Source organism: Rhinolophus ferrumequinum, chromosome 12, assembly GCF_004115265.2.
Source record: "Rhinolophus ferrumequinum isolate MPI-CBG mRhiFer1 chromosome 12, mRhiFer1_v1.p, whole genome shotgun sequence".
Taxonomy (NCBI): Eukaryota; Metazoa; Chordata; class Mammalia; order Chiroptera; family Rhinolophidae; genus Rhinolophus; species Rhinolophus ferrumequinum.
The window spans coordinates 63,223,535-63,250,563 of NC_046295.1; the positions used below are offsets into that span (position 1 = coordinate 63,223,535).

General features: G+C 37.9%; 1 protein-coding gene across 1 annotated transcript in view; it reads right to left on the minus strand.

Annotated features, from left to right (window-relative positions):
* The window catches only part of SVEP1 (sushi, von Willebrand factor type A, EGF and pentraxin domain containing 1), a 145,795-nt gene that overhangs the window by 93,126 nt on the left and 25,640 nt on the right, over window positions 1-27,029 (minus strand). Inside the window, 3 exon segments of the mRNA XM_033123101.1 lie at window positions 4,176-4,355; window positions 5,202-5,360; window positions 26,803-26,979. Of these exon segments, the coding sequence (XP_032978992.1) occupies window positions 4,176-4,355; window positions 5,202-5,360; window positions 26,803-26,979 (516 nt within the window).

Sequence of the window (27,029 nt, forward strand, 5' to 3'; positions counted from 1 at the left end):
GTGAAATTGAAGGGAACTTGGGAAGATCCGTGATCCTGTAGCATCTCTCCTCCTTTGATTAAAGTTATTTTATTTAATAATACCGTGTTTCCTTGAAAATAAGACCTAGCTAGACAACCAGCTCTAATGCATCTTTTGGAGCAAAAATTAATATAAGACACGGTATATTATATTATATTATATTATATTATATTATATTATATTATATTATATTATATTATATTATATCATACTCGGTTTTATATTATATTATATAAGACCCAGTCTTATTTTGTAGTAAAATAAGGCTGAGTCTCATATTAACTTTTGCTCCAAAAGACGCATTAGAGCTGATTGTCCAGCTAGGCCTTATTTTTTGGGAAACACAGTAGGATATCAACGCAAATAACATAAAAGAGAAAAAGCCTGCTTAAAAAAAATGCAAATTTATATGGGAAGTGACAGAAGCCGACGACCAACATCCCTATTTATCAATGTACTTATCAATATGTGTATTTGTTCAAGTTTTCAATCATTCACCAGAGGTATAACCAAAGATTGAGGGGGAAACGATACACGGTGTGCTCCTAATGAACTCACAGTCTAGCAGAGGTGATAGACAACTAGCAAAAGTAAGTGTGGTGGTCTATACTGTACAATAACAAGCTGGCTATGCTGGGAAACACATTGTCAGAATTCCCTTATTGTGAATCAGGTTAGCGTTGATCAAAAGAAGAGCTTGAACTAGATATGGAGGGTGTAGAAGGGAAGCAGTGGCCATGCTTTTAGACTCAGTGATGGACAAAGGCAGATACGTCTAACGGGTCCTAGCGTGTCTTTGCTGGCCTCCACTCCACATCCTGACTACCGACCCTATTGACCAAAGGTGACCCCAAGCTCACTACTGGGTTCTTGGCTATAGCGCATCAGGGCATGATTAGACAGAGATGAAGCTTCGTGTAGACTTCCCAACACATTTCTCCCTTGTGGCTCCATTTCGGCAGCTTGGTTTCTCAGATTGAGTTGGCAGTTAATTCTTCTGATGCTCCAATTTCTCTTCTGGACCTTCTGTTTCCCAGCTCTTTCCAAAATTGTTTAAGGTCCAATTCCCAAAATATGGTCCTTATACCCTAACACACGTGGTGTATTTCACATGCTTCCCTGACTAACCCTGACACACAAATCAAAAGGGCTCCAACAAGGGGAGGACAGGTCTCTGGAAGCACACAAAGAGGTTAAATGTGATCCCTCCGAGCTGAGGAAGTTGGCAACAGGGAGGGTTTATGTACAGGGACCAAAATCAAAGGCAGGGTAATGGGATAATCGAGGCTGTAGGAACAAAGGGATGGCTTGCAAAGGGACGGCTTCCTGAAGGAGCATGGCCATTTCTTACTTAGGATGCCAGGCTCAGCATGTGCATTGTGGAGAGAAAAGAGGCAGGGTCAGACCTTTTCCTAAAGGAGTTGCAGACTTGCTTTTCTCACTCTCTTTAGAAGGCCAATAGTGGAAAGTTAAAGTGTAATGTTTTCCACCTCTTACCAGGAGGTATTTAGAAGAAGGGATAGAGATTTTACACAGAGCTTTTCACTGTTGACTTTACAGGAATATTTCTAAGAGATCGTCTATGATTAATATTTCAGTAATGGGATGTGGCTTTTTACCATTTAAGATCATGTGACTGAAAATGTCTTTCATTTGTCTTCCCACATGTAAGAGTAGCTTTTCTGAGTTTAGAAATCTAGGGTTTAATTCTTTTCTTTCAGAATCCTGGAAACATACTTTTGTCTTCTAATATTTAGAATAGCTAATAACCAGCTCAATGCTAGTCTGATTCTCTTTCCTTTGCAGGTAATGTTATTTATTTCTAAATGTGAAACAGGCAAAATTTTCTATTTTTCCAGGGCATTCAGAAATTTCAGTAAGATTATTTCCAGACATAGATCTGTTTTTAAGAATTTTTTTTTTGGCACACAGCAAGTGATTTTTAAAATGAATATCAAATATTTTAGTTGTGTATATTTTCAAGATTTCAGCTTGAGGATACATTCTTTGATCTTCTAGTAGTGCTTTTCCTCCACTCCATTCTCCCTCTGGATTTCTCATATAAGATGAGTCTATTTCTTGTGACTATTCTCAGGTTACTTCAGCTTTTCATAATTTTTTTAATCTTTGAAATTTTGCTCTATTTTCAGAAGAATTTCATGAATTGATTTTCTGACATTAATTTGACTCTTAATTATGTCCATTTGTTGTGTCAGCAATCTTTTTTTTCCCTAAGAAATATTTTTGCTCTTAGATTTCTCCCATTCCTTGGAATCCTGGTGTAATTTTTTTTAAGCAATGTAATTGCCTTTGAATCTCAGAATTCCATTACTCTCCTTTTCTTTGTTCAATTTGCTGATTTTCTTCATTTTTCCTTGTCTTTTTGTAGATATATGAAGGTAAGAAAATTAAGTTTGCGAACTCATCCTAGAAAAAGTGCTACATATCTCATTGCTGAATATCACTATGGTCACCTTCAAAGTACTCCCTTTGGGAAGCTATGCACCAACGCTAGTGCCTAGTCCACCCTTCAAAGCAATTTTGGAACTCTTTTTCTGTCGTCATATTACCCTTGATGTCCTGAATGTCATCAAAATGTCTTCCTTTCAATATTTCCTTTATCTTTGGGTAAAAAAAAAGGCAGGTCAGGTGAGTAGGGAGGGTGTTCCAATACAGTTATTTGTTTACTGGCTAAAAACTCCCTCACAGACAGTGCCATGTAGTGTTGTGATGCAAGAGCCATGAATTGTTGGTGAAAAGTTCAGGTAGTCTAACTTTTTCATGCAGCCTTTTCAGCACTTCCAAATAGTATACCTTGTTAACTGTTTGTCCAGTTGGTACAAATTCATAATGAATAATCCCTCTGATATCAAAAAAGTTTAGCAACATCGTTGTAACAAGTTTGTGAACTTAATTGTCAGAACTCACAGATAAGAGTCTGGATTGGGACCTGATTTAGGCTAATTTGTAGATGGGTTCAGTATTGGTAGCTGACAAATATAAATAGTGGAAGTCTCCTGGGGTTCACATATGACCTCGGAGCAATGTAAGTGAGCTTCCCTTATGGGTGCAGGTGCCAAGAGAAGACTAGAAGACACAAATCCTTACCCTATTCCAGTGAGGTGGGAGATACGGGGTCTTGGAGCAGTCAAAATCAACAAAGTATATGGCCAAATGTTGCCTAGGGGATGTGGTGAAGACAAGGTTGCCAAATGTAGCAAAAATACAAAACAAAACAAAACAAAACAAATCACAAATTAGGAAGTCCAGTTAAATCTGAATTTCAGAAAAATCAAATCAACAAATAGTTTTTAGCATAAGTAGGTCCCAAATTTTGTATGAAACTTACACTAAAAATTATTCGTTGTTTAACTGGGTGTCCTGTACTTCATCTGGCAACCCTAGGTAGGGGGTGAATACTGTCTTCAGAAGTTTCATGAACAGGGATTCTCAAGTTCTTCGCCTTGTTCCCCTTCTGACCTCTTCTTAGATAGCCTTCTCTTGCAACCCTACTTAGGAAGTTGTCTGTGCAACAACTGTAAGAAGCAGGAAAGTAGGTCATGGAGATGCCAAGAGTGGAGGAGAACGTAAGTACCATTCTGTTTGTTTCTCTGTGTTTTATGGGAGAGCCTTAGTGCCTACCCGGGGTACCATCCCCCTTTCTATTGGCCTGATTAGGCTCTTTAAGATTTCACTTTAGCAAATTGCCACTTTCTCTAGCATGCTGTCTGTTCCAGGTGAAGGCTGGAGAGGGATAAGTTAGCTAACTGTCCTATTGGAGGATACTGGTGTGGCTCCCTAAGTCCTGTCATCACAGTGGGTATCAAAGCCCCTTTTCTAACCAGTTCAAAACCTCCCCTGGCACCCAATCTTGGCTGCTTAAAATCTGAAGTTTGAGGTAACCTGTCCATTTCCTTCCCAGGCAGGCCCTTTCTTTGTTCGCTCATAAAAGAAATATAAAGGGCATAGTTTAGGACAATTTGGTCAACCGAACTTAGGAGTTCTGACTTTAAACTTCCTATAATTTTTTTTCTCTTTCGGTGGTCTGTGGTTTATGAAAATCAAAAGAAACAAAGAACTTACTGGTCCATTAGAGTTTAAGTCAAGGATATCAAACAAGACAATCAAACAATGTGAACTGGCAGTTTGCATACCTCTGCAGAAGCTCTCTGAACCAGACCACAAACCATTGGGTAGACACAAGAGGATGCTGCTTCCCACGAGGTCAAATCCAGGGTGACATCGGACCCCACAGGCTGCATTGAAGTGGTTGTTGCAAGTGTTTTGGATGAAGTAACCATTTTCAGGAGGCTTCAGGGCAGGGCAGTGGACAACTAACATTTACAAAATAAAATTAAAAAGTAAAGTTAGCCTTTGTCTATGAAGCATCCAACTTTCCCCCCTTTTTGGTTTAAGTGGGTATTTTATACATATATCTAAATAACATACAGCATTCCTATTTACTGCATTTAAATTTTTATGTCTGCATTCGGAAGAAGAACTTTTACATCTCACTTCTATTAGGTATTTGCTGCCACTTAAAATTTAAAAACAGACTAAATATTATTTTTTACGTTTAAAAAATTTTCATGTGGTTATCTATGTGCATATAAGATTTTCTAGTTCTTGATCTTCACATGTCATTAGCTATTTTCCTTCTTACTTAAGGTGGCATGAAATTAAAACAAACAAACAAAAAAAACCCGAAAAAAACCAAAGCCGGCAAAATGTGCCAACCACAATTCCCAAGAGTCACAGCTTCTGGTACATGTTACAGACTAATTAAATTTTGTTAAATTTTTGATATGAATAACACTGAGACACTTACAAACATATTTTCTTTAAATGGATTTAACTGTCACCAGGGCCCAAATTAGCTTGTCTTTTTACTCAAAATTGTGGCTTTTTTCCCTTTGGTTAATTTTTAGATCTTTTCCAAGCACTGAATCTTTCCAGTTTCATAGTTCTATTACTCCTGAGATCTCAGATCCTTTATCTCTGGAGCAGGATGTGTGTTCAGTGGTGAGAAATGCTACTTAATAAAAGACTTCCCCCCAAAATATGATTAGAGAAAGAAATACTAAAGATCATTTTCAATGAACTGGATGGAATCACCAGCATCATTTTCCTCGGAGAGATCCACTTTTCTATTTCCTATTTGCCAACGCGGGGAGACTTACCTTCACAGGTCTGGCCAGAGGCCCGATAGCCCTCCTTGCAGACACAATCTTCCGGGGATGTACTTCCAGGTGGAGAGGTGTGATTTTCATCCGGACACGGAAGGCAAGTGGTGATTCCTCCTGGAAAACCTTCGGGTTTGTATGTCCCTGATGGGCAAGCTGTGGGCAGGCCAGGAAAGTCCATGTTAGGTGGTACATCAACTGATAGTTAGCAACATCTTTGAGAGTATTTAGGGGGGAAAAAACCCCGAACAATACAGCTTTTCATAATAAAAATAGTGTAATGCAAGCCAGGACGGAAACCAGTTGTTTTAAAGAGTGATGTAGTTTGTTACTTGCAGGTGATGAAGTCGCCTCTTATGTCCCACAATTAGTTACAATTACAATACAACACAGCATGCGGGGTATGTCTGGACTTTTTTTGTGGGAAAAGTCCAAATAGCTATGCCTGTCAAAGGACTAAAGGAATCAATGATACCGGACGCAAAAAAAAAAAATCGATAAATATGGTATGCGCCATATTCCTTTGCCACCCCCGACCTGTTTAGCTTCACCTCCCCCACTGCACCCCAGGACACTCTCCCAGCAGAGAAGAATAACTTGTAGATATGCAAAAAGCACTTAGCCCATAGTTTCTGTTCAAAGCACTTGACAAAGGAAAAGAGAAAGTGAAGGGCTTGAGGGAAATAACTCATCTAATAGGAAATAGGCCTTTTGAAGAAAAAAGAATCAAGACACTGTTTTTCCCAGGCTCAAGAAACAAAAGATTAAAAGCAGAATCTAACTGACCTTGCTTCACAGCCCCCTTCTGCATTGACAATGTGGCTTTGAAATTGTAACTTACTCTCTTTGGATTTACACATCTATAAAATAACTCAGCATTAAGAATTCAATGACAAGAGAAATTGTGGAATAATGGGACTTGCAGCGCTCAGTTAAGTCAATTAAATGTATCATAGTCAAGTATGCATTCGATTATTTAAAAAAACAGTACCGACCAATATGCACGTATGTGATAACATTTTATATAAATTGTTATTTAATCCTTAGTTTTAATAATATTAATAAACGTTAATATTGTTATTACTAAATGCATTAATGTAATTGTATATATTCATTTAAAGATGATAAAATGGAGGCTTAGAGAGATTTGATGAAAAGTAAAGTTACTCAATTCGTAGGTGATAGAGCTAGCATTTTATTTTTTAGAACTTAACATTGGTTTATTGGTGAATTTTGGGGACAAAAATTCAAAATTATATTTATCTTGTTCTTAATTAGCAAGTCAAATATTTTTAAATGGCAGCACACTCCCTTCCTCTTCCTGTTGTCATTTTTAAAGGCCTATTTCTGGGTAGATAAGCTTCTGGTTTATTTATTTTTTAAAAAGACTTTTTTTTTTTAGGTTTGCAAAAAAATGAGAAGAAGGTTAAAGTTAGAATTTAAAGCAAATATTTTTATAGCATTTACTATGTCTCAGGGACTGCTCCCTGTATTTCATAAATATTATCTTTTTAATCTTAAGAACTATGAAGTAACTAATATTTTTCATCTCATTTTACAGATGAGAAAACTAAGGCACTAAGAGGTTAAGTAACCTGCGAAAGTTACACAATGAGCAAGTGGCAGAGCTGGGATTTGAATCCAAATAATTTGGATCCAGAGGCTGTGTTCTTTACTACAGCATGTGCTGTGTCTCAAACCCAAGTCTCTTGAATGCTCAAGCCCTTGTTTTAATCGCTATACTAAGCTAAAACTATAAACAATGATAATTGAGGGACAATGACAATATAATGAAATTACTAGAAAAAAAACCATTCTTCTAAAATTCTTGATTATATTCAAAAACAGAAGATAACATTTATCCATGACATATACTAGTAGAAAATTCTAATAGATCTGTGATTATTTAAGAATGAGAGAAACATTTTAAAAATAGTTATAATGCTATTTGAAAAAATACTTGAGCAGAAAGAAAAAGAACATTGCTTCAAAGCATCTTATCATTAAATACTGAATTATTGAATTATTCATATTACTGAATATTTCTTTCTAGTACAGTAAATATTTGTGCACATCCTCAAGAAGATGCAAGGCAACATGGTCTCCTTTAAACATAAGTCAGCAGCTATAGGAGAGAATTATTAATCAAGATAAACACACAGATGGAAAAGGAAATATAAATTACAACAAAATTAAAATTGTTATTGGAGGCAGTAAAAAAAAAGCCATAAAATTCCACAACAACAGAACTAAATAGACTTAGGAAAATTAATAGTTGTGATATTAATGCAAGAATATATTCCTTACTTGAAGCTTTAGAGCAAAAATATTCATTAAGTTCCAGGCAAAATTAATGAGTGATTCACACCCAGGATAAAGGAAATGTATTACAAGCATCTAGGAAGGAAAAACAAGATACTTACAAATGGGAAAATCAAACTGATATTTCATTTCTCTTGTGCAAAAACATATGCCAGGAATGGAATAAGATACACAGCAACATGGAAAAAATATTATGAACCCAAAATTCCACATCTGAGCAAGCTATTGGTAATCATAAGGGAAAAGGAAGACATTTGAGGATGTGCATGACTTCTGAAAATAAAGATGTATTTCATTGATTGAAAAGACATCAAAATAAAGAACTCAGGTATGGGGGAAAATGGCACTTAACAAATTGTTTGAGATTAAGAAACTAGTGGAACATATAGTCCATTGCTAAATATCTTGCTAAAATAACTGTGAAAATGAAAATGAATACCAAATAAACCCCCTTGTTATTAAGAAAGACATATGCTCTAAGGAAGAAAATAATAATCTTTGTATAATATAAAGAAGGAAGGTTTAACATATGAGAGAAACTGGGCATGAGTGGGAAGAGGAAGAAGGTGAAGTTCTCATGTCTTTTCATATACATCAGTATGATAAAATTGGAAGAAAAACAATAGCTTCAAATTTGTACATAAAATATACATAACTATGAACAGAAAAAGAATGCATAACCTCCAAATCAGTGAAGATGGGTAGTGGTGGTGGGGGGGCAAAGGACAAAGGTAGAAAAACATAGGAAAAGAGAAGAACCAGCAGAACGATTTAAAAGCAAAGCAGCATAAACTAAGGTGATGGATGTATCACACTTATCAGCCATCAGTAAAATTCACAGAAGTCTTCATTCTCTCTATCTTACCCACTAAATGTCAATTCCTTACATAACTATTATAGTTAATATTAATTACAGTATACCATAACTTCCTGTGTCCCCAGAGTACATGATCCTCAGCCCTGCTCTGGCACATATCTCACTGTATTTAACACATGTACCTGTCTCTTTCTCTCAGTGGGCAACAGCTCTTGTAAGTTCAGAGAGTCTTCCAATGATGTGACCCAGCCGCTACCCATCCCACTGCCTGAGTCAGCAATCACTCAGTCAAACGAGGGCAAGGGAAAACAAGCTCTGTTGGAAGATGGGGCGTGGGTTTACAGTGGAGGGAAGACTACAGGCAGAGAGACGAACAAATAGGGTGAAGTGAAAGGACGTCAGACTTGGAGTCAAGACCACTGAGTTGCAATCTTGGCTCTTCCACGACCAAACTATGGGTCACTGGCAAGTGACTTGATTTTCTTTTCCTACAGTATACAGAAGTTACAGTTAGTGATGTCTACGACAACGCCAATGCTAACATGTGATGATTCTATAAATAGAATAATACTAAAAAGTAAGTTAAAGAAACCTTCCATATGAGCGGTCAGATTCTGTCTACAGATTTTATAATTTATTTAAGAAGTAATATTACATAAAAGGCAACTCATCTTACACTCTTACTATCCAAAACCTTTTGAGTAATCAAGAGTTGACAATACTAGAGAACAGTGTTTTGGATAAAAATATCCAAAAGTACATTTGGAAATATATTGTGAAATTCCTAATGATAATGGAAAACAGACTTTAGGAGAACTACTTAAAGGCCTTGCACAATTCTAGTGGGAGAGGTGTAATCAACCTCTTTGATTCCCAAGGGAGAAAATTCCTCATCTAAAACCAGGCAAAAGTTGAAAAGATGAAATCAACTGTGGTTTGAACAAGTTTCACAAGTGATGGTAAACGGTGAGGGTATTTTTTTTTTTTTTTTTAATATGAAATTTGTTTCCTTCCTGGAAATGCACGAACTATTATTTCTTAATTGCTGTTTTTGTTGTTAAAATAAGTACTTTCTCTTTTCAGCAACATCTTGGCGGTTTTCAGCTACTATTACTGGAAGTGTGACTCTTGAAGTTATCATGTTGTGCTAACATTAGATTTTTCTTCAGCTGACAACGCAATCCTTTGACTAAAGTGAATTAAAACATCAACCAATTTGGAATTTTTAAAATACAAAGAAGTCTTCATTCTCTCTAATCTATTTAGATTACCCACTAAATATCAATTCCTTAGATGACTATTACATTTAATAGTAATTACATTATACAATAACTTACATTTTAGGAAATTCCTTCTTATATATAATCTAAGGTTAAAATAATCTCTACAAATAGAAGAGCCTTTGTTTCTTTCACAGTTCATCTTTAAAGAATATAGTTTTAGGGCAGTTGCATCAGCGGCATTCAGTCTGTGCCCTACACAACTCCAGGGGTGCTCATTCACGTACATTATAACAGTACCCAGGAGTTGTGCAACTCAAAAGCCCTAGTTTTGCTACATCTGAGTAGGGCACCACGCAAATATCTGGGTCCCTGGAGAAAGGCTCTTCATTATTACAATATCATGCTTCTCAATTTTATGGATTTGCTCTGAAGAAGGAATCTGTTCTTATCCATGGCTGTGTGAGGATTTTGAGCACAGGAATCCAGGTTCTAGAAGAGAACCAGTTTACCCAATGCTGAGCCAATATATTCACAAATATAAGACAAGAACTTAGGCATACAAGTGACTTTCTTTTTAGTAGCTAAAATCCTTTCTATTTTCATCAATGAATTAGTTGAGGAGACTTTTAACTGCCCTGGATTCTACATATCCGAATCTGTGTGAAATTAGCATCCTGCCACCTCCCTGCAATTGCTTAGCTCATTTGGCTGGAATACAGGCTATTGGAACAAAATTGTGAATTTGAGCAACTGTGCGGTGTCATAGCAGCAAATGGTACCCTAGCAGCAGGACACCATATTGTAAATGTAAACACCTGCTGAAACTAGAAAGGAGATTACTGATGGATTAGGACAAATCTATCAAAAAACAAAACCCTCAAAAGAGTGTATCCAAAAGAGAATGCATTAGCGAAATAATTGTCATATGTGAAGAAATAATATATGTCTACACACATATAAGTACTCATACATCCACATACAAACACAACGAGCTAACCAGCCACCCTGAAAATCCTGTATTCTTAATTGTCTTAAGGTATTTACTGTCTGGATGAGAAATGTGAGATAAGCCTGGGTTTTATAATTAAAACTCTGTGGGCAAGCACTTTTAGGCAAGAAATCTGGAGATTTTAGAATTATCTTTAACCTTATTTATTCTTGCTACAATAGCTAATAACTCAGAATTGTTATAAAGAAGTAAATAAAATGTAACATCAGCTACACCACTCTGGTTTAACTATTCTTTTAATGTTTGCTATTTAGGTTGATTCCAGTTTTTTACAATTATGAACAACATTTCTATAATCACCTTGTTCCCTTCTATCTTTCATCCATTAAAAATTTGAGGCAAAATAATACCAACTTTTCAAACTCATTAGCTTATTGTCAAATTATTTTATATTCCCATTATCAGGAATAACAAGTACATATTTTATTGTACTCTCATTTAGCACTGAGTATTAACAGTTTTTAAAATTACCAAGTAATCATTATTTAAATGTGAAGTCCTGTGAATTTCAGTACAACAGGGTTTCAACTTAACCCCGGAGAGTGGATCTATCCCTGAGATTCAGACATGTATAGTCTGAACAGAAGCCTACTTGCTTAAAGAACCTGAGAACCTTCTGGAAGATAACTTCATCCATGGTAGGGGTAATGTTCAAAATATTTCCCTAATTCAAAAATTAATATTACCGCCCAGAATGGCTTGATCATTGATCAGTGAGAACAGGTATCAGTTCTGGCATCTAGCAGAGTGCTGCATGCCCGCTTACGTGCCAAATGTGACCTTTATAAGGTGCTGGACGGTGGAATATGCCAATGAGCCCGAAAAAGGGGTCAGGTCGGTAAAGGGGCATTCAAGGGACTCGCGGCAGCAGCTATTTACCAACCAGCACATACGTATTTCAATGTTTCATCAACTTTTAGAACTATACTGATGCACATCTGCTGAATATCAGTCTGTCTTAAGGAAAGACAAAAAATGGCACATGTTGGACCTAATAACACTTGACCTTAGCAGTTAGAAAGGAAGAAAGATTCTGAGTATAGTTTGGTGTTTGTTCTCAAGTTTGTTTCCCTTTAGGTCCTGTAAAGAGTGGTAAATTATGAGTAAAGTCTCAGGCTATAGTTGCCTTTGATATTTTCCTTTCCTCATCTCCTCTCTCTGACTTCAATAAGGCTTGAAGGTCTTTGGGGGTTTGGAAATGTAGGCTGTATAAGTTGCTGTCTTCCATGCCCATTGTTGCTATGCTGATTTAAAACCTTATTTTATGACTTGATTGATTCTGTAATCTCTATACATACAACCTCTTCTTCTACTTTATTTCACATTCAGTGATTTCCAGCCAGAGAGGCCAAATTAATATTCCTATAACAAGGCTCTGATCATGCCACCTTCCTGCTCAAAAATCTTCAAAGGCTTGCAGTTGCCAATGAACTGAAGGAATTAACTAATTCCATCTCTATAGCCTGGAATTCAAGTCCCAGTACAATCTAGTCCCTACTCCTTTCCTTTCTTGCCCTCATTCCCACTATGTTCATAGATTTAGCCTACTTTCTCATCCATACAAGCTACCTCCAGTCCCCGTCACAAGTCTGTACTTTCCATTCTCCACAATAGTAAACCTCATTTCTAAGTGTCTAAATCCTATCTTTCAAGACCAGTTCAAATCCCATCACCTCCATAACTAAAAGTACCATATTTTGCCGTGAAAAATGCGCACTCATGTTTTTGGCCCAAACTTTCAGGGGAAAAAAAAATCTTCATTTCAATTTTCTAATTCAAATTTTTATTTTTTTACATTCAGGTACTTGTTTTTTGTATTATAAAGGAATTTTAGCATTTATTTTTTAACATGTTATGGTACAAGAAATTTTATGTACCACTCACAAATTTACGATATTTATGCATTATTGAAGGCTGAGAACTCTTCGTTGCTACAAGTTTGTCGTAAGTTCAACAAAACCAATGATTGTATTCCAGATATTATTTTGCATATGGATATTTTTATTGATTTCTAGAGTTACACTTTTAACTCATAAGCATAAATAAAAGAACTAAAATCATTTATACAGATATGGAATTAGTACTACCCATGTATAACGTGCATCCTTATTTTTCCCTCACAAATTTGGAGGGAAAAGTATGCATTATACATGGCAAAATATGGCGAATATTTTCTGAACAGCTATAGCATTTTGTATAACATGTATGTCACATCATTTTTATTTTCACTTAATATCAGTTGCTTAGAACTGGATTAACCATAATTCTTCGTTCATGACATACATTCTGACTTCTTCATAGTATTACCACTCTATTTCACAGTAAGCTACTTAAAAGCAAATAATGTACAGCAATCATAGCTTCCAAAGTACCTAAGAGATAGTTGATAAATAGTTACAGGAGCCAACGAATATATTTAAATAATTTCCTTCTGTAGTTTCCATAAAACCTGATTGAAAATGATCTATCCTGCCTGGTTTTCATTCTAATGGTCTGTGTGGTCTAATCTACTACACCTTGAAGTACTCTAGTAATTTTTTCCTGCCACATTCCCATATTAAAATGTTTGGGTTATTTTATGAATAATCTGTGTGCAAATAAAATTGCAAGTATTTTACTTTGGCAATTGTAATGCTTTCAACACATTAAATTTCACCATGTCACCCCCTTTCTCCCATTTCATTCATTAAAGTAGGGTGTGGTGTGAAGGATTGAATGAGAATCTTCAGATGGGAATTCTAGTTATTACTAGCTCTCACACTGTCTGATCTTCTCCAAGTTATGGAACCAATTAGAGAACTAGATTTTTCCCCATGACACCATGGGTGATAATGTTTGTATCCAAGTAGTTGTAAAACTGAAATTTCATGACCCCCTATAGGGATGAAAAGGATATGACAGGTACAGGGGCACTGAGGATACAGAGATAGAACTCCATCTCTACCCTAAGGGCCATTCTTGTCTTAAGTAGATGATTAAAAAGGGTAAGATACCACATTATATGACAACACATAAGAGGGATGTTCTCCAGACTTGAGGCAGGGATGGGGTGGTCAGGTAAGCTTTTTGGGTCAAACTAATTTCAGAAGTGAGACCAGAACGATGAGTAGAAGTAAGGGAACGTGTAGAAGCAGGCGGATGGCATTCCAGACCCAGGGATCAACACGTGCAGACCCAGAAGCAAGAGACGGCATGCGTAAAACAATGAGAGTTCACTCTGGCTGGAGTACCGAGGAGTGAGGCTAGAAAGGTGAGTGCCAGAACCATCAAGGCTGAATAGGCCATATCCAAAAGCTGGGAGCTTTTTACTAAAACAATAAAAATAATGACAATGTTTTGAGTTAGGGTGTCTATCAAGATCACTTTGGATGCCTTTTGGGGAATAATTTTGAAGGACAATAGCATTTCATTCTTAAACACATGGTACAATTCACTCACTCCCATATATCCCTATAGATAAGGATGATTTAAGAAATTTCAGTTATGATTAATTCATGCTTTTGCTTAATTGCTTTTATGTTTTTCTTCATAACTCTTATAAAAGTCATCATGGGGCATAAGATATGGGATAAACTGAGATAACCATGCTTCCACAAAGGATAACACATAAAGAGCAGTATCACTGTTGGATTGATAGAACGAACATGGAAAAATCTTTCGATAGAGAAGAAATGATGCCCACTAAAGCAGAGGAATCTGTTTCTAGGCAGAGTACATATACTTTTCCTTAGTCCTGCTAAGTGCCACCCAAGACCTTGGATGTTATGTATAAAATAAACGTAAAATGACATGATAAGAAGGCAGACCAATGAAGGACATAGAGAACCAAAGACCAACACGATGATGAGTTCCTTGGGCTTCTGTTTTCCTTACATATCCCAGACTTGGAGCTAAAGAAGCTGATAAGCCCAAAACACCAATGGGAATGGACAAAAAAAAAAAAAAAAAAAAAAAGCCCCAAATAACAAAATACTGCTCTCTCTAGCCAAAGTATGAAGAAAAGGGCAGCCTAGCAAGATAGAACACATTTACACAATAACCACTCAACTCCTCTACTCTAGCCAAACACCACAGAAAAACCTGTGGCCCAACTCCAGCCATACCAGGCAGAAGCCAAGTGGAGCCTAGACTTCCACTCTTGGAAAGCTCTAGAGCACACTGCAACTCATCTGTCAGAGTGTATAAGAGAAGGCCAAGTAGGGAGGTGGGTCTTTCATGCCAATGGAGACCACAGGAGGGAGGGCTGTGTCTCACTTCCACACTCCCACAGAAGTAACAAGGGTCTTCCCCTTCCCACTGGAGTGGTGCCAGAGTGCAGAAGTCAAGACTTTCACCATCACCACACAGTAAAGAGGTCCCCTCCTTGTGTCCGTGGAGGAGTGGAGGCACTCCTCGCCTTCCCAGCCAGGATGCTATCAGCAGAAGCTTAGCAAAGAGCCAGAGTTTCCATCCCCATCCAGCAGTAACGAGGATTCCACACACACACACACACACACACACACACACACACACACACACACACACACCCCCACACACACGTTAGTGTCAGTGGGGGCGCACTGAGGAACCTGGATTCTATGTCCACCTGGTGGGAACAAGGCGGTGTTCCTCATCCCTCCTCCTCTGCTACAGGAATGTCTATATAGCTTCTTAAAATGACAGAATTACAGAAATGGAGAACACATGAGAGGTTGCAAGAGGTTAAAGTGGGCGGAGTTAGGGGTAGGAGGGAAGTGTCTGTGGCTCTACAAGAACATATATATGGGTCCTTGTGGTGGTGGAACTGCTCTGTACCCCAACTGTATCGATGTGAGTGTCCTGGTTGTGATCTTTTACTATAGTTTTGCAAGATATTACCATTGGGAGAAACTAAGAAATGATATAGAGGATCTCTCTGTGTTATTTCTTAAAACTACAATTACCTCAGATGAAAAACGTGTAATAAAAAATAAAAAAAGCACCAGGCAGAGAAGCACAATTTCAGGTGCATCCAGAAGTATCCAAGATAGAGAAACTGCATCTTGGAGACTGGAGCTATTTTTTATTTTATTTTTTTATAGCCTCTGCTATACAGCACATGGACTTGCAGAAAGCATGAATAAATTTTGAGTGAATGAATGAATGAGTAAATAAACAAAGCAAAATGCACGGTTAGATACTAGAACAGAGCATATGGAAACTCTGCATGGTTCCCAACTTCCTAGGAATTTTCCATTCCTTTTTTGGAGAAGCGAAGGTGAACAAGTCTACTGACCCTGAGAAGCACTGGCTTAGAATCAAAGTAAGCCATCTGGAAGGCTGAGTTCAACAATAGGAAGTGGCTAATCACACATTTATTTATTTCGTGTTATCTAGTTACTAGGATTATTTTTCAAATTTAGTCATAAAAAAACGGTGTGTGTGTGTGTGTGTGTGTGTGTGTGTGTGTGTAAAGTTATTTGTATGTACAGATGATTGATGGTGCAAGGTAGTTTTTTAATTCATGCAACAGTGCAAGACACCATTCCAGGATATTGTAGATTTTAACCATTTAAGCAACCATTTAACAAATATATAAAGTAAATCATCATTACTGTATGTAGCATAATGTTAATGGGTGGAAATTTTTCCATTAAAATTTGAGACTTGTAAATTTTGTCAAAATATGGAAGCAGTTCACGTGAAAATAAGTCATGAACTATGGAACAAGTTACAAGAAAAAAATTCATTCATTCATTATATGTGAAATACTGAAGGCACAACCATAAAAATTAATAAAGCAAGATCACTGCTGCACTATCAATATTTAATATTTTAAACAAACAAGACTTATTTTACTATTTCATGTAATATTGTAAACCTAGAAACTCTAAAGAAATCAACTGGAAACCACCAGAATTAGTAGAACAGATTTGTAAGGTGGCAAGATAAATATTTCAAAAGCAATCAATTTTTATGGAGAAGCAGTATGTTTTAAAAATGTGGTAAAATCCCATTTACAATAATTAAAAAACACACTATATATTTGCTAAGAATGATTTGAAAGAGAATTGTGTGACTTTCGTGAAGAACTGTAACATTTTATTGAAAATGATATATGAATGAGTAGTTCAATTTATGAATTTCTGCAGGAATATACCTCTCCAGTCATTCTAATACTCATGTATACTATTCATCAGATGCCAGTCTATGTATCAAGATGTCTATAAAGCAATAGTTAGGCAGGAAAAAATATCCCTGACCTCCAACCAACCATACCTCTCTTTAATTAAGAAACAATAAGCAGGTCCTCTAAGAAGCTCCAAGATGCAGTTTCTCCAAGAGTTTGATAAAAATATAACAATGTACATTGTAAGGTAAAATGATTTTATCAAAAACTATTGAATTACTAAAAGTTTATTAAAATGTGTACTGTTTTGATTTTCCCAAACACAATTACGTTAAACAAAGTGCCTCCAAGTGAAATAGTTAACAGGTAGTCTTTTAATAAGTACTAGTAAGGTCTCTTTGGAGGACTTTCCAGAAATTTGAGAAAGCGAATAATTATAATGATTGGGTAACAACTCCTTTTGCAAGCTATACATTTTCCAATTCTTCAGTTTCAGTAAACTTGAAAAAGGACCTAAGGGAATCATCAGCTAATAAATCATTTATAAGACTTTTTGATGATAGATAACTCATGTTATTTTTGGTATGTAACTCAGGAGGAACTCAAAGAATTTAGTGACATCAATTTAATACAACTCTTTCAAGTCCCTTCTACATATTTGTATAAAAAAGGCTTTCATCACTAAAACCTATACAAATGAAAAATAGAAGTGAAATTGATGCCATATGCTCTTTTATTCTAATAGTGAGTTACAGAAATCCATGGATACATGCACAAATGATCCATTTCATTAAGAGATGAATCTCTCATGTATCACATATTTTCACATGTAATAAGTATCAAATGTATAATGTTTGGCAAATTATATACAAATAATAATTATAATAATAACTCAATCTAATAGCAATTTTCGTCACAGAAAATTTAAAAATTGTCAATTTATATTCACAATTTTTGTAGCAGAGAAGTGGAATGCTGTGATCAAAAAAAAGGTTTTAGGACATAAAAATATATTGCATCAGAATAGAATTATGTGCTGGAACTAGAATGGAAAAGACCTAAGGAAACAAGAAACCATGCCAAGTTTAAAATAATATGCTTGTTCACTGCTATAAGGAATCATATTTGCTATAGCATTTAGATGTCATGGGGTACATTCAAAAGAGATATAATAATTTTATTTTAAAAAGTCTATACACTATGGAAATGCCATCTTTTAAAAACCTGCCCCAAATTTTCAGATGTCTGCTTAAAAAGTAACAAGGGTTACACGGATTGTCAATATCGTTTTAGGAGTTATATGAGCAAAAAAATATCTGAAGACGAATGGTTTAGCAGACGTTAAGTGTTTTCCCTTTGTCTCCTTTTCATTGTTATTGGAAAGAGATAGTAATAACGGAGCTGGGGAAAAGAAGGGAAAAAGGAAGATTTTACAGTGATAAGCAGGAAATGATCCTAATCGTTATTTTGACAATTTTAGTATATTGGGTACATTTTTTAGTATTTCTAAGGAAAGCTATACATTGCCTTTGGGAGGTTCTGTTTCAAGATGGCGATGTAGAAGGTTCCTGGGCTCACCTCTTCACAAGGATGCACCGAACCTGCAGCTACACGTGGAACAACTTCCTCTGAAGAAAACCTGAAAACTGTCTGAGCAATCCCTACACATTGGGTGAAGGAGAAGACCTGCATGGAAGCGGGTAGGAGAGGGGCACACAGTCTCTCCATAAACCCCATTTCCAGTATGGCGTCCCACAGTTGGAAAGGAACTCAAAACCCAAAGCTTCTCCATTTAGAGTGAAGGGTTTGAACTCCACACTGGGTACCCCAACTTTTAAGACCTGCACCTGAGAGATGAGCCCTCAAAACGTCCACAAGACTATAACGAATGGAGAAATGGCTCTTTAGGGCAACTCATGGATTCCAGGGCTCAGCGCAGAGGCAATTGATCCAGAGGCACCCAGATTTTATGTGAATGAGACTCATTTGCGAATCTTAAAGCCTGAGCCTGAGGGCATCCATCTAATATATCACACATCTAGGGGCCTACTGGCTGGCAGGCATTTGGTTCGTTCTATTCTGCTGCCTTGTTCTAACCAAACAAGGTTTTTTTCCAAATAGTAGGCTTTTCCCACCCCCTCCCCCCAGAAGGTACCACTACACGTGCTCTCTATCTGCCACACTCTAGAGTGCCGGTATCTCCTGTAGGAGAGCTTTGACATGCATCTGGTGCTCCAGCTTTTGCAGCTACTGCTCCCAGGAGATACTCCTTGATTGCCTGGCTCTAGTGGCATGGGGGACGTGTGCTCTGGGTTCCCACAGGGTGTAACAATTAGAGAGATAGTTCTTGGCAGGGTTCCACCCCCAGGGTACTGCACAGACAGCAGCCTAAAACATAGCCCAAATCTTTCTGTGAAACAGGCCTGTGTGCTTGTCCTGGAACTTTGGCCTGAGGGGCAGGCTTCAGGTTTGGCACACAACTAGGGGCCTGTGGGGTGCACTCAGGGAATGGAGGTGGGTGGACGCCATCTTTGTGCCCTCCCGCTGCCAGCTCACCGATATCTTCCAGAAAGGAGCATGTACACTTGTGTGGAGCCCCAATTTTTGTGACTGCTGCCCAGGGTATACATCCAGATTGCCTGGCTCTGGTGGCCAGCAAGTCTTAGCTTGTGGTTCCAAAAGTCTGTATACATTTGCATACTTCTAAAGCTGCTACCTGAGGGTATGGCTTCCAATCAGTCTGAATCTAAGTGCTGACTCAGATCCTCCCCTTTGGAATACTGACAGGTCTGGGCAAACCCTCAACTACTAGGAGGCATTCAAGATAAAATAGGCTGCTTGGACAACAACAAAGGTTTCAGAGACAACCAAAAGCTAGGGTAGGGTTGAACGATAAGGTTCCTCTCCTACAGGAGGCCATTGCTTCAAGACTGGGAGAGGTGGCCATTTTCTCTAATGCATAGAAACCAACACATTGAGTCCAACCAAATAAAGAAACAAAGGAATATGTTCTAAAAACAAAAGAACAAAATAAAACCTGAGAAAAGAATCCTAATGAAATGGAGATAAGTAACTTAACTGATAAAGAATTTACAGTGATGGTCATAAAGATGTTCACAAAACTTGGGAGAAGACTGGATGAACAGTGTGAACTTCAACAAAGAGATAGAAAATATCAGAACATACCGAAGTCACAGAGCGAAAGAACATAATCTACTGAGCTTAAAAATACAATATACTGACTCTGGAGCTTGGCGATGTTTCACACTTATCGTCTAATTCTATGTGTTTTCCCGTTATAAAATCATGGCAGACTGGAAAATATATTATCAGGACTGAATACCTACCTCATTCCGTGGAAAACTGAACAAGGCAACGGTTATCCATTCTACTCCTTAAGTGGATGGGAAACCATGTCAACATGCTAGCAATATTCTCTTATAAAAAGCAAAGAGGAATAGATTGTACAAATTCCTTACACCTTACAAATCCATTATTCGGCACTGCTGGGGATGTTTTTGGCAAAAAAAAATAATCAGCTAAGCTCTGCTCAGAGAACAAGATTTCCACATGTTTTGGTTTCCATTCAAGAATTTCTAGAGCTCTCTGTCCTTTCTCTTTCCAAATAAATGATATAATACTTAGACAGGAAAATGTGTGTGTAGGGTGGGGGTGGGGATTTGTGCATATGTTTACATATATAATAAGATATTCCCACATAAATATTGCAGTGTTTCTATTTCTATAGTGTATCCTCCTTTAATGAAAAATACTATAACTGGGGCTTTGGCTTGTTATCTAGCCCTCAGCCTTGGCCCGCATCCAGCTATAATTCTCAATCTGCTAATTATTCCAAACTCAAGAAAATGGAGTCAATCTCTGCAAAGGAGCAGTGTCCTCAAGATGCCTATTGTCTTCATACTCGGAGTCTCTCAATTCCTGCAGGGGAAATTCAGAACAGCTGCAACCGCTTGGATTTACTACAGGACTTCACTGGCTATTCACAACCGATTTGATGATCTAGCCATCTAACAAGGACTAATCTGGTAAATCAGCTGTACACTGCATTTGATTTCTTGTTGACAAAGTTGAACCAAATATAACTATTTTGCGTTCAAATAAATTAAATACATTCCTAAAGACTTCTTACCATGTGTCTTTGTGCTAGGGATCCTGTGGTGCCTGAGGCAGATGTGGAAACCACACAATGGCCTAAGATTTCAATAATGAGTTCTTGTCCATTTAAGATTCTGGTATTCAAGTTGATGTCTTACCCAACCCCTTTTCCTGAGCGCTTCCTATGGGCTCTGAAGCCACGCAGGCAGTGGGATACAGAGTGAACTAGAAAGTCCCAGCCTGTCAGAATCACTAGTCTGATGAAGCAGGAATAAAGACCGTAGTTGGGTGTGGTGCGAAAGGGAGCCAGAGGAGCGTGAAAACAGGTCTGAGGGAGGAAATAGCATGGTATTTGGGGGAAACTATAACTATTCCAGCTTTCAGCTCAAAGGGTAAAGAGAGATCAAATCATGCAAAGCCTTTATACCATGGTAAGCGTTCTGAAGTTTATTCTATGAATGAGTCATAATTTAAACACATTAAGCAGACTTGTATTTTATATAACTCATTTTCTTCTTTTCCTTCCTAGTATTAGGTCAAACCGTATGATTCTGCTATTTTGTGAGCTGAAAATGATCAACTATCGATGATTTCCTACAGATGAAACTAATACTGAACAGAATTTGAAATTATATTTTTATTTGTGTGTTTATTTGTTGAATGTCTATCTCTATGGCTGACTTTAGACTCTAGAGTGAGACAACGTAGGTTCGCAAACCAGCTCTATGAGCTGGGTAACCCTGGACAAGTTTCTTAACCTTTCAGACCTTTACTTTCCTTGCCTCTAAAATGGAACAATATTACATAAAGTTATTGTGAACATTAAAGGAATTAATATACATCAATGCTGGGAAAAGTATCTGGAATAAAGGGAGCACTATTTTAATATTAGCTGTTATGATATCATCGTCACCATCAGTTATTGTTGTCCCATCATCATCATCATCATCACGGTCCAAACGCCTATGTTAAATGTGAAGGATGAGAAAATAACACTAGACCTAGAAAAGGAAGCAATGCTTTCATTTCTTAGACTCCACAGTTTTTCAGTACTCCTCCCTTAGCTGAATGAATTTCAATAACTAATTTTAGAGGATGTTTGCTCAATGCTTTAAACCTGCTAATGTAGTGTTAAAGTCCGACACCTGAATTTCTGAATCATACAAAATATTTGCAGAAAATGAAACTGAGTTATGCAGGGTTTTTCAGAATCAATCAATCTATCTACAGCATCGGAATTTCATAAAGCATTGATTTACAACAACAAAAGGTGCTGATGTGGAAGCATCCCTGGACTTTCTCCATTTCTGGTTCCCTAAAGAGTGACATAGAATCAATAAGAGAGAGAAAGAAGGACAAGAGGTTGGAACTAGAGCTTGGGAGGCACATGCAAGCATGTGTTTGTGTGTGTGTACGTGTGTGTGTGTGTGTGTGTGTATGTAAAGGATAATTTAAGGAGATAGTGCAGAAGAGTTATGGTTCCTAAGGGAAAAGATAAAAAGAAAAGGGACAATTTTAAGAATTGCTGTTTCCATTTTGGAGTTAGAGAATGTCAAGTGAAGGACCTGTACTATTTTGACATTTATTTTGGTTGCTGAACTGGATTTCTTTCACTGCAATGCGTCTCTTAGACTGGACCGCATAGGAGATGGCTTGGTAAGTATTACAATTGTATTTCAAATTCTCTTTTCCTAGCAGCAGATTTTTTTAGTGTTTAAATTCTGTCAAATATGGTTTCTGTGTTCAGTGACATTACACAAGTGACCGAGACATACATGAACAAAGCATCATTTTACCTTGAATTATCTATTTATTATATGATCCTTGCGTCTGTAAAACCAATTAGCACATACTCTTTAAGACCACCAGCTAAAGGCACGTGATTATTTTGAAACCAACTCAAACTTTTGAGCCAAGGGAAGTTAAAAACCAGTTCAAATACACCAATGTCCTATAAAATTGAACTCTTCGGCAAAGTATTACTTGTTAGTAATTTCTAACAAGTTTCTTCAAACTTGCATTCAAGTTAAAATGTTCATGATGTGGAACAGATCCACAACTATTAAAAGTTTTTCGTGCGTCAGGATCTTGTGCATGAAGCAGCTGCTTCCTGTGACAGCGGTGCTCAGGTCATTTCAAGTGAAGCTATTGCCTTGGACAGAGTTGTGGGAGGTCACTGTCTGAGGACGGATGCAACCCAGATTGCCAATCACCCAGAACAAGGAGAGAAAAGGAGGGCATCACAGGAGCATTCATCAGCTTCCTTTGAGGTCTCACAGGCCTTTGAGAAAAGGACCCCAGAGTGGGAACTGGGAAAACTTAATTCCACTTCAGCTCTGCCACAAATTTCCTATATGATCATGGGATAGAGTTTCCTTGTTTCCCAAGCGAATGGTGAGAAAAACCCTTACAGCTAGCTCTAGTATTCTACTTTTCTATAAAATTAATTAACAAATACAATTTGTCTCAGTGTATAAATTTCCTCTAATCAAGGCAAATAGCCTCTGCTTTCTTCAGCATCCAATGGCACATTACCTCACTGCCTTCTCTCAGCATTCTTGATTTTCATTAGATACCCAGTAGGTCAAAACTGTATCTCACCTTTGGTAGGTGTATCTCACCTTGATGGTATCCACCTGCACACACACATCTCCCTTACCCCCACAGAGCAGTTTCAAAGGTTAGGGCCACTAGTCTAGTGTAGAAGAGTGAAATTTACAAAATATATAGTGTCACTTATCTTCAAGTATCTCATTCTTGCGGTAATTATTTTAATGTTCGTTCATTAGCTTTCTCGTGTGTATATTATTTCACAATGATTGATTATAAACGCTACCATGAATAGAGAATTGATGTGCCAGATATTGTCCTAAGCACTCTAAGTATATTCTCTCAATTACCCAAATACATATCTGTATATCTCTATATACATACGTATATTCACATGTATAAATATACATACATATCTATATACTTCTATATACATAGATATGTGTAATATACATATGTATGTGTGTATATATATGTGTATATATATGTATGCAATATATACACATATATATAGCTATATCATTATTAAGCCCATTTTACAGAAGAAACTGAGAATCAGAAGAAATTAGTCATCCAAAGCCACATTATTTGTAATCGGCAGAGAGTGAATTTGAGCCAGATCTTTCTTTGTTTTAAAACACTTTGAGCACAGTCTATGGAAAAGCAATGTATATAAGAAGCTATTTTCAAGAATGCAAAATAAGTGGTGTGGTATCTTAGAAATAACACAGGACTTAGAGAAAAGTGTCCTGGGTCTCTTCCCTGGTCCTGCTGATAGCTGGATATGCCACCTTAAGCAAAACACTCATCTTTCCTGAGACCTCAATTTCCTCTCACAGAATGAGGGGTTTAGAGCAGATGATCTCTGAGGTTTCTTTTGGCTCTCAAGAGGAAAGAATGATTTTCTTCTGAAAGGCATTGTTTCAACAGTAAGGGTAAATACTCAGAATTCCAACTACTCAGAAGGAAAGGTCTCTCCTGGAGCAATCCAATAGCTGTGGTCTGTCTAGTTATCCTTCAGATCTTAGCTTAGAGGGTGCGATCTTAGTCAAGCCTTCCCTGGAGTCCCTTTTTATACCACAGGCATTTTTATGTAATAGCGTTCATCGGCGTTTGCCTTGACAGACTGATATGTGTGATTAGACTGAGAAGCTGGACCATGTCTGCCTGGTCACCATTGAATTCCTGCCTGGACCCAATGCCTAGCATAGGGTTGGGCATGGAGAAGGTACTCAATAACATTTGTCGACTGAATAGATTTTTAAAAGGGCGCATGGCTTCCAGATTTTCAGTACTGGATGATTTAGAGCTAATAATTCTTTCTATCTTTCCGGAAAAAAAAGAGTCTAGTATGAAGTCTTTCGTGCCGTATGAAGGATATAATTTCTTTATTTTCTCTTAGCTCCTGGCATGCAGAAGGAGTTGGTGAGGAGCATCTGCCTCGTACAACTATCCAAAGTCACAGTGTACATCTTGGGGTTCCACTATGACTTTTCCTAATGCCTTAGGAACAAATACTAAAGACGACAATATGAACATTTATATTGATGAACGTATATCTAATTTAAATCTTGTATGTAGGGAAGTATTCAGTTGAGGTTTACTAATTTAACAGAAGGGATGGATAAAGGAATCCTTCCGTGCTTGGTGTTCTATGGCTAGAACCAGCAGCAAGAGGGTTCCTGGGCCCTGTACTGAGGCTCCACTGACAGGCCTACCCAACCTCGTACATTCTACAGACTGCTGTGCCTTTCAGCCTGGAGTGTTCGGCCGATAACAGCCACAGCTACTTGGGTGACTAGGAGCAGTGGGTTTCTGAAATGCCTCCCTCTCTTCCTGCAGCTTCTCCCCTGGGATGCAAGATTACAGTGCCACGGAGCAGCAGGGGCTGTGGCACAGCGTGGCTGAGGCTGCTGGGTAGCCATACGGCAGTGGCTCGTTGGCAGGGAGCAGTTCAGTCTGGGACCACACGGTAAGTAGACATGCTGACTACAGCATGGAGCAAGAAAATGAGAGCTTCTGCCTGTGTTTGGTGGGCTAGGATGGGAGGAGGAAAGCAGGGGGTGTTGGGAACAGTGCCAAGCGGGGCTGTTGATGAAAATGTGGGAAGATTCAAGGGGAGGCATTTTGCCAACTCAGAGGCAGTTGGGCTGGTTCCCCCCACCCCGCTCTTTTTTTTTTTTGCTGCTTAAATGAGAAATCCTGCTGGGTGGAGTGGGAGCAGGGCCAACAAAGGAGTGATTCTGCTGGGTGAGCGTGGATGGTCGGACCCAGGAAGGCTGTGTCTGCCAGCTGGGCTCAGGGCCAAGGAGGGAAGAGAAATTAAGGGAAGGGAGATGGGGGGCAGAAAGAATAAAAGAGAGTAAAGGAACACAAGAGGAGATGTCCTCTGAGGAAAAGAAGAAGAGAAAGCAGGTCAGGTAGACGAGGAGAAACAGATTTCTGTGTTTCAGGGCAAGCCTTTTAAATGTCAGAACAAATAATGTTCACATGAAACAAGCAAGGACAGACCACATGGTACAGTATAAAGTAAACCTACTGTTCCTAAAATTTCCTGGTGAGTGTTAATTTCTATGGGAATGCATTTTTCTCAAACAGCAAATCATGGAAGAGCTGTAAGTTATTAAAAAAAAACATGTTGCTTTTTAGGTAAAAACAAATAAACAAAAGGCTGACACAGGAAAAAATCACATATTCTTTTAAATATTAGATATTGCCTAAAATATAATGCAGAAAACACGAATCCTAAATTGTTCTTCCTGCCTTCCTAATAAAGTATTAAAAATATAAAGATCCTCTGGAAAGAAAGGTAGGTAACATTACAAATGTCAATGAAGTGAATTTCATTTTGAAGTGATGTCACTTTTAGAGCTTTTTGAAGTTCCTTTATGGAGACTTGTGAAGAGCTTAAAGACCATCAAGTGAATGTTGTATTTTTTGTGACAATCTTACAAGTTACATGTGGCCTGAGGACCAGATTCCCACTGGCTTCAATCTCATACAGTCACTGAGGCATATTTTAACTTAAGAGAGGACAGATTTGGCTACTGACTGACTGCAAATAAGAGACCCCAAGTCCTCCCCATCCCAGTTCTGAACCTAGGCTTCAAAGGCTCTGGCAAGCTTCTATTCTTCCTCCTGGAACCCTGCTGCCACCACATGAACAAGCCTGGGCAGCCCGATGGAGTCTGACAGACCACATAAAGGACAGCCTCGTGGTCCTCGACAAAGCCATTTTAGACCAGTCTCCAGCCAGCTGATTCCCAAACAAGAGAACTCAGCTAAGATCAGCAGGGCAGCCTCCTCAACTCACAGCTGATGACAAACACATGAGTTGACACAGCTGAGACCTAAAGAGCTGCCCAGCTGACTCATGAGCAATAAATACTTATTGTTTTAAGCCATTGAGTTTAAGCGTCATCTTTCACACAGCACAGATAACTGATAGACTTATACACAAACTGGAGACTCACCTGTGCATTCATACTGCAGACCTTTGCCGTAATACCCCTTTTCACAGATGCACTCAAATTGACCTGTGTGTGTCCCACATTTGCAGCTAGCCATTCGGTCACAGCAGTCTTTGCCGGCTTCACACAGATATGAGCAATGAGACATATCCTCTTGAATAAAACTCCCAGAAGGCAGATCTACCCATAACACATGACAGAGGATTAAAAAAAAAAAGTGAATTAACAGT